The sequence below is a fragment of the Mustela nigripes genome, chromosome 2 (assembly GCF_022355385.1).
Source record: "Mustela nigripes isolate SB6536 chromosome 2, MUSNIG.SB6536, whole genome shotgun sequence".
NCBI lineage: Eukaryota > Metazoa > Chordata > Mammalia > Carnivora > Mustelidae > Mustela > Mustela nigripes.
The window spans coordinates 2,048,287-2,057,550 of NC_081558.1; the positions used below are offsets into that span (position 1 = coordinate 2,048,287).

General features: G+C 49.1%; 1 protein-coding gene across 1 annotated transcript in view; it reads right to left on the reverse strand.

The window, feature by feature from the left end:
- Window positions 1-215: 215 nt before the first annotated feature.
- The window catches only part of LOC132010759 (zinc finger protein 77-like), a 25,779-nt gene continuing 16,730 nt past the window's right edge, over window positions 216-9,264 (reverse strand). Inside the window, exons 2-4 of the mRNA XM_059388593.1 lie at window positions 5,691-5,817; window positions 4,457-4,637; window positions 216-3,831 (exon numbers count right to left, since the gene is read on the reverse strand). Of these exons, the coding sequence (XP_059244576.1) occupies window positions 2,136-3,831; window positions 4,457-4,637; window positions 5,691-5,817 (2,004 nt within the window). The 3' untranslated portion in view covers window positions 216-2,135. The remainder of the gene's footprint in view (window positions 3,832-4,456; window positions 4,638-5,690; window positions 5,818-9,264) is intronic.

Below are 9,264 nucleotides of genomic sequence, written 5' to 3' on the forward strand. Positions count from 1 at the left end.
CCGAAGGCAGAGGCTTTAACCCACTGAGCCCCCCAGGCGCCTCAGGAGTAAGTCATTTTAATGAGACAGTGATAGCAGCTCCCTGGGTATTGAAGAAACACACACCAGAAGGGGAATGTCAACTGTACTTGTCCTATTCACCCAGAATAGGTTTTGTGTGTGTGTGTGTTTTTTTAATGGACACAATCAGAAGAAAAAGTTAATCCTGACGAACGGGATTTTTAAAAAATCTTTATTTATTTGACAGACAGAGATCACAAGTAGGCAGAGAGGCAGGCAGGGGGGCGGGGGGGATGCAGGCTCCAAGCCAAGCAGATGCGGGGCTCGATCCCAGGACCCTGGGTTCATGACCTGAGCCAAAGGCAGAGGCTTAACCCACTGAGCCACCCACGCGCCCCAAACGGGATATTTTAAAAGAACTCAGTTGTGAGGGGTGGCTGGGCAGCTGAGTCAGTGAAGCGTCCGCCTTCAGCTCAGGTCATGATCTCAGGGTCCTGGGATCGAGTCCCGCATCAGGCTCCCTGCTCATGCTCACTCTCTTTCTTGCTCAAATAAATAAAATCTTAAAAAAATAATAGAGGACATAAAACATCCTATCATTTGCAAGTATGCAACAGATTTGAAAATCTCAGTAATGTGGTTTCCATGAAACAATGGAGAGAAACACACTTGACAAAACAAAGATAAAACCACTGTTCTGAATTACGTGTTTAAAAAAAAAAAAAAAACACCCTGGGAAGTTACATCTTTCAACAGAAAGGAATTAAGCATACTGGGTTTATCTCTTAGATAGCAGTCAGCCGTCAGCTATTGGTGAGAATTGCCACAAACTGCCATACACTCACAAGTGCTTATTCCAATTATAGAAACATCCAGAAGGAAGAAATACAGGGTTACTGGAGCCTCTCTACAGTGCAACAAGGGAAGGAGGTTTCCCGCATCTGAGGCTGCAGCATTAATTCTGTCGGGGGGAGGCAGGACACAGATCTATCCTGAAAGGGACAGGATGCTCACCACAGAAATCATGCGGTAGAAACAGCACGGGAGATGAACGGTGCCTGGATGAGAGACATCCCTACACACGGCGCCCTGAAGAGGTGGCCTCACGGACACAAGGAGCCACAGGGCAGCGCAAGGAACCATGTGGACCTGAAAACCGAGCTGGTCCATCACAGGAGAGCTCGTGGAGAAGTGTCTGGAGTGTGCTACCGAACAAAAACGGATGTCAAACCTGTGTCAGGTTGGAGGCTGTTCCAGACGACAGATCAGTAATCGAGAAGATGCACTGTGACCCAAGCCCATGTGGGTTCCCACGCATCTCTGTCTCCTGCCAGAAAAGCATGGCTTCTGTCCTCACGGCCTTCACCTCAGAATCACAGAGAGGAGGACTCTGGGACACATGGTCTCCCACCTCACCACACTCACAACGAAGTTCAGTGGAACCAGCCAGAAGCCAGCTTTCATCTTCACACCACAGGGTTTCTCTTCTTAACACCATCATGACTGATGAACCACCAAGATGAAGAGCGATCAGCAGGGGCCGAAACCGGAACACAACCGGAGGAGACCGTCCTCGCTCCGCAGCCCTGCACGTTCACTCATTTCTGTGGGGCGCGGAGCTGTGGCGTACAGCGGCAGTAAGCAAACGTGAGGATCCATCATTCAGTCATGAAGACTGGAAGGAAGGGCAGATACAGAGTCGGGGTTTCCAGTCTCCACAAGAGAGGGCGAGATATACACACACATCACTTGTCACCCCTGGGGCCCAAAGACATCGTCACGGAAAGGAGAAATTTTATATAACTCTACAATTTTCATGTGTGAAGTAACAAAATATATCTCATACAAAGGGCACAGAGAGGAATATTTGATCTCAGGGGTTCCTCCTGGCAACATGCAGTGGAAATTAATATGACGGGGATCCCCGTTAGGGACGAGGCACTTACAAGGCACAACCATGTTTATAACAAAGAGAGACCGCTGTCCAGCCCTGAGTTTTTATGTACAAACTATACGAGGAACTATACCTAAAGGTTTCCCACCAGTCTGTACATTCATAAGGCTTCCTGCCAGTGTGTCTGACTGGATACACACGATCTTAAGGACAAGTGAAGGCTTTCCCACAGTCCTTCCATTCAGACTTTCTCCCCAGTGTGCGTCCTCACGTGGGCTCGCAGGTTGGTCGGGTACCTGAAGGCCTTCCCGCACTGCTGACACGCGTAGGGTCGCTCCCCAGTGTGCGTCCTCACGTGGGCTCGCAGGTTGGCCGGATACCTGAAGGCCTTCCCGCACTGCTGACACTCGTACGGTCTCTCCCCGGTGTGCGTCCTCACGTGGACCCGCAGGTTCGCGGGGCACCTGTAGGCCTTCCCGCACTGCTGACACTCGTAGGGTCTCTCCCCGGTGTGCGTCCTCACGTGTGCTCGCAGGTTCACGGGATACCAGAAGGCCTTCCCGCACTCCTGACACTCATAGGGTTTCACCCCGCTGTGCTTTCGCACGTGTACCTGAAGAGAGGAGTGACAGCTGAAGGCTTTCCCACAGTGTGGACACTCGTAGGGTCTCTCCTCAGTGTGTGTCTTCACGTGGGCTCTCAGGTTGGCGGGGTACCAGAAGGCTTTGCCGCACTGCTGACATTCATAGGGTTTCTCTTCACTATGTGTCCTCACGTGTTTTTGTAAGGACGAGGACCAACGGAAGGCCTTCCCGCATTGTGCACACTCGTAACGTTTCTCCAGACTGTGTGCCCTCACGTGTCCTTGAAGGGAGGAGTGACGAGTGAAGGCCTTCCCGCACTGTGGACACTCGAAGGGCCTCTCCCCGGTGTGTGTCCTCACGTGCTCCTGCAGCGATGTGGAGCTGCTGTACGCTTTCCCACACTCCTTACACTCGTAGGGTTTCACGCCACTGTGCATCCTCACGTGTCTTTGGAAATAGCGAGGATGTCTGAAGGCCTTCCCACACTGCTGACATTGGTAGGGTCTCTCTTCACTGTGAGTTCTGACATGTTCTCGAAGGGATAAGGAACAACTGTAGGCTTTCCCACATAACGTACATTCATAGGGTTTCAGTCCACTGTGCGTTCTCACGTGTCTCCTGAAGTACTTGGGACAACCGAAGGCTTTCCCACATTGCTGACAGAGATACGGTCTCTCTCCAGTGTGTGTCGTCATGTGTCCTTGCAAGGACGCGGGATACTTGAACGTCTTCCCGCACTGCTGACATTCATAGGGTTTCTCTCCACTGTGCGTTCTCACATGTTCTCGAAAATACGAGAGGCAACTGTAGGCTTTCCCACACTCCACACATTCATAGGGTCTCTCCCCAGTGTGAGTTCTCACGTGACGTGTAAGGTAAGACTGATACGTGAAGACTTTCCCACACACGTCACACGCATGGACTCTCTGTCCACAGTGACCCCTCACGTGACCCCGAAAGGACGACCTGCAAGGAAAAGTTTTCCCACACTTCTGGCACTCTAACGATTGTTTACTACCGCGACTCTTCAAGTCTCTCTTCGAAGCTCCCCCAGTGTCCTGAGGTTCATAAGGTTTCTCTCCAAGGCCTGGGTCCACGTGAGGGCTGGGGCTCGAGACACAGCTGCAGGCCGGCCCACGTTCCTCACGGGGACTAGGTTTGTGTCCAGGGTGGGATCTTTGTGGATTCTCAGGGAAAGAACCATCTGTGAAGGCTTCTCTACACTTGGCGCAGTGACAGGACTTGTCTCCAGTAGGACGATCCTCACGCACGGTAAGACTTGTCATCTGCCTTCTGGTTTCTCCACGTCGATTATCTTCACTGCTTTCACAGACCCGCTCCACCAAATGACCTCTGTTCAAAATGGGAAGGCACACTGTTACGGAATAATCATTTTAACTGATCTCTTTATTAACGATCTATTGATATTAATGATTACTTGACTACATAATGACCACTTCCAAGGAATGGGCATGTTTCTGTCACTGTCTACACTGCTATGATGCAGAAGTAGCCAAACGCTCAGAATAAGGGCCCATTAATATAACTGTCAAACATTCTTTCTTTTTTTTTTTTTTGTTTTAAGATTTTTTTTATTTATTTAACAGAAATCACAAGTAGATGGAGAGGCAGGCAGAGACAGAAGGGGAAGCAGGCTCCCCGCTGAGCAGAGAGCCCGACATGGGGCTCGATCCCAGGACCCTGGGTCATGACCTGACCTGAAGGCAGAGGCTTAACCCACTGAGCCACCCAGACGCCCCACCGTCAAACTTTCTTACATGTGGGTTTTCCTGATAAATGTCTGGAGCTGAATTATATATCTGCTGATCAATACTACATCACATTTATGAAGAACTTGTGTAATTCCGACTACACAACTGTTGAGCTAGGTTTATAACTCCATGCCTTCTTTAATTTCAAAGTATTCTAACAATTTGCCAAGATCCCCCTTTCTCCTATGGGAGAGAGAGGCACTCACCTCAAACACCTCTCCTGGGACTGGGACTGATCTCCAATGTGATGAAATACCCAGTTTAATCCAAAAAGAGCCCAGGAATCATTTCTTGTAAATGTTACTATTTTATCTTCACTGGATAGTTCATTCTCCAAAATATTCAGCTGAGTCCCTGATCCAAAAGGGTTAACTTGAGTGCAACAGTCTGCAAGAATTGGAAGCACAATTTAATTTCTTGGGAATGACCTGATATTTAAAGGTAAAGAAAATTCAGAAAACAGACCATTTGGGGATTTCTCTTCCCATACTGATCCCAAATGTAAATGAAGTTCATCAGTTAGAATGAACATGTGACCACAGAAAAATTCTAAGGACCTAAGTGCTTTGGGACTTTGGCAATAAGAGGAAAAGCGCATGAAAAGGCAGCCTGTTTATGTGGAAATGCTTTAAAATCAATGGAGACTAATGTGGAGAAAGTATTATTGGAAAAGTAAAGTAGGAAGAACTGGGCAAAACCCTCACACGCACACACTACGTCTGTAAGAACACAGAAAGGCCTGCCCCGTGGGCGAGGATGGATGAAATGTCCGACAGGGAGAGCAGGGGAATGAGAAAAATCACCCTTCTCAGCACAAGGACGGAGTCACGTTTCTAACAGACATGCGCAAATGCCGTTCCCTTCTCCAGAACCTGGTCCGACTGAGGGCGGCTGGACTGTTCTGAAGGCACCGAGGCCATCGGGGGAGCCTGCCTGACTGCCCCAGCTGCCACTGGGAGGTCGGAAGGTGGGTGTGGCGCCGCCCAGCCCCCCACAACAGCCCAGCTGGGGGGAGGATTTGAAGGGCCACAAGCAGTCTGGTAGATGGGCTGCTGATTTGGTCTTCAAGGTCACCGAAGAGGACAAAGTGCGAGTTTACCTGCAGCATGATTACAAGGAGAATTACCTGCAGCATGATTACTAGGAGAAATGGGTGTGAACCACAGCGCATCCTTCGCAGAACTGAAAACCACAAAGGAGCCCATCCTCACGCTGATAAAATTAGGGAGTCTCAGACTTTGATTGCAGCAACAGTCAATTTAACACATGAAACTTTGTTTTCATGGAAAAAGTATGTGACCCTCAGTAGTTTCCATAAAGGCCTGGACCACATCTGTCTCTTCTTCATCGTATTCCCATTCCTCGGCCCCAGGAAGATCAGACACTTGTAAGAAACACTCATTGGCTACAAGGTTAGAGTCAGGGTGGAGCCATGCTTACCCAGGGAGGCCAGGTTCCTGCAGGTCTCCAGCATCACATCCCTGTAGAGCTGCCTCTGACCATGATCCAGCAAAGCCCACTCTTCCGGGGTGAAGTTCACAGCCACATCCGCAAAGACCACCGCGTCCTGGAACATCCACATGTTCTGTTGCAGCAGCGCTCCCTCCTCACCCGTGTGTGAGGGAGGATGTGGGGGCGACACATGGGGAACCGCATCCCACCCTAGGGCCCAAGTCACACCCATGCGGGAAGTGACAACATGCAAACATACCCACAGCAGTGCCCTCAGTGATGGGAAGGGCTGGGACCCCGAAGCAGAGCGACGACGACAGCTCATACAGACGTACATACACCCCAATATAGGCTATTTGTACTGAAAATGAGCAGATCTGAGCACACTTGTATGGGAAAGAATGAAAAGTGAAATACTCGTTCAGACCACCCTGAAACTGGACGGCACATCTTTGACTTGCTCAAGGACGGTTACTGCCTTGTCAGCCCCAAAACTGGAACCAGATGTCAGGATGCTGTGAACACACAGATTCCAGTGCTGCTCTCACTGGAAGGCAACAAGGTGAAGGAGCCTAGCACAGTCCCCTCTATCCCGGCAGAGGCAGACATCACCCTGTCCCTGGGTTAGGTGGACAGTGAGCAGGGACACAGGGCCCGGGGGCCTGGCACACGCAGTGCATAAGAGGAGCTCCAGTTCCTGAAGAGTCACGGAAATCAGCAGGGCCTCGACCATATACCCCGGTGCCCAGAATGCAAGCAGAAGCGCGCCAGAAAGAGGAGCCCCTGAGAGACTGATGGCCACAGCCTCTGGCGACTTTAACAGATAAAGAAAAGGAGGCTGACCCACGCCGTCAGAGCAACAAGGGATGGCGCCGCACTCCTGGAACGTTTAAAAATCTTTTTTTTTTTTTTTCCAAAAATCTGAGATCGTCCAAACAAAACCTATGTTCTTAAAACTTAAGGGAAAAACAAAATCCCATATGCCACCCACATCACTTAATAAGATCAGTTCTACTTCAACTGGGGTTATAACTGGGGTTTGCTTATCACACACCTGGTAACTCCTGTATTTTAAATATGTTTTAAAAATCCGTATGACCCCATGAAAAATAAAAAACAATAATATAAAGAAAAATAATACAATCAAATCATGGGGAATGAATATGAGCAGGTACCTTTCTAAGAAGATATGCCAGCGGCCAACAGGTTCCGGAAAAGATGCTAGATGTCAGTTATCAGGGAAATGGATGTCAAGTTATAAGCAGATACCCCTTCAGACCCACTAGAATGGCTATAAAGAAACAAGTAAGTGCTGGTGAGCCCCTGAGAAAGGGGGACTCTCTTCATTTGAGAGAGAGAGCACAAGCAGGGGGAGCAGCAGGTGGAGAGAGAAGTAGGCTCCCCGCCAAGCAGGGAGCCCAATGTGGAACTGGATCCCAGGAGCCCAACAGAGGACTCGATCCCAGGACCCTGGGACCACTACCCGAGCCAAAGGCAGATGCTCCACCAACTGAGCCACCCAGGTGCCCTCATGCATTTCTGCTGCTGGGGATGCAAAATGGCACAACCTGGAGGAGTCCGGCACATCCTCAAAATGATGACCGTCCAGTCACGGTGCAATATAGCAATCGCACTCCTACTGTCGATCTACCCAAGACAAGTGAAGACGAGCACCAACACTATTTCCACGCACTCTCAGCAGCTTGATTCGTAACAGCCAGCAAGTGAAAACCACCCGAGAGCCCACCAACTCTCTGAAAATGAGTAACAGAGACATGACTCCAGTGAAATTAGAAGACCACAGGGGAGCTCCCACCAGTACCTCCACTGCACTCAATAGCAGGAGACAATCTCGGACACATCACTGCCCCAGCAGGACGAAGGAAGGAAAGTTTTCTCCTCCCCTGGCAACAGCCCAGCCAACGAGAGGCAGTCACAGCCTACCATGAGAAGACACTAGGGCTAGAACCCCAAGGTTGCTCCAGTGGATGTCAGGTGGAACAGCCCCTCTTAATATCCCCTTCTCCTCGATGAAGGAGAGGTCCTCCCTACATAACAGAACTGCAAATCTCGGGGCGCCTGGGTGGTTCAGTCCACTGAACAACTGCCTTTTGTGCAGGTCACGGTCCCAGAGTCCTGAGATCAAGTCCCAAATTGGGCACCCTGCCCAGCGGGAGCCTGCCCCCCCCACCCCGACAAATAAATAAAATCTTAAAAAAAAAAAAAAAAAAGACTTGTAAATCTCTGCTATTACCAAGTAAACCCATTTTTGCTACTACAATAACTGGCAGGTCACACTTAACCAACTGAGCCACCCAGGTGTTCCCGCAGGTTTACTTCAAAAGTTAACATTACATGATCACCAGCCTCTCCATGACGATTACAAACCAACTCCAAATTGTCTTTAAAGAAAATTCTGGTCTTCCTGTAGGTGTGGAATCCACCCAGGTAGCATTTAAGTCTATGTTTATTAAAGACCAGAACAAGTATCTTTTCCCTTTAATCATAAGGACCAGGCTAGAATGCGAAAATATGTCCACTGCAGGTAAATTTGACAAACCATTCACACACATCCTAGATGAGTCACCTAAAAGAAAAACTGCTAAAATTCTTTTTTTAATTAGCCCCCCCCCCTTTTTTTTTTTTTTATTTAAGTAGGCTCTGTGCCCAAGGTGGGGCTCGAACTCATGAGCCTGAGATCAACTGCAAGCTCTACTCACTGAACCAGTTAGGGGCCTCAAGACCACTGGAATTCCTAATCCTCAATTCTGGCAAATGGAGGTTCCTAAACAAACCCAAAACCTGACTCGTTTATCCTATTCTTGCAGAGGACCAGGGCAATGGTAGAAAGATTGTTACCAACTTAAGTGCTCCCACATCTGCTTCCCTGGAGCCAGGCTTTCCAAAGTCCTCCTCCCTCCCAGTGATCGAGCTGCAAGGGACCACAGGGACCCTTCCCAGTCTTCCCTTGTAATCAGCTCAAAGAAACCACTCCCCACACTGGGAATGAATCTCTGTTCTTGTTGACACGACAAGGACTTGTAGGACTCCCCACCTAGGAGGACTATAGTACCAAGTACAAAGTACAAAGAGGTCCCTCCCGAACCTCAACCAATTCCTGTGTCTGAACCCACTCCCTTCTGTTTAGGTCCTTTGAGAGACCAACCATTTTCTACTTAGATCTTATGCCCCATTCATTTCATTGGGCAGATATTTTTTTAAATAAGTGTCTCTGTCCCAGAAAAGGGAAACAAGACTAGAATTTGATAACAGTAATCAACATAAAAGCAAAGAAAATAAATGATCCTTCCACAGCTTTCATCTGCTCCATCTCTGACAAACAGTCAAGTCTGGAGACACGGATCATTTGTCTTGATTGGATCACCTACATCCTCTTCCTGGGCAAAAACCTCAACTCATACTGGCAGGGTCCACAGTGTGCCTCCCATCAAGATTAAAATCGATCTCTCAGGGATGCCTGGGTGGCTCAGTGGGTTAAGCCTCTGCTTTCAGCTCAGGTCATGATCTCAGGGTCCTGGGATCGAGCCCCGCATCAGGCTGT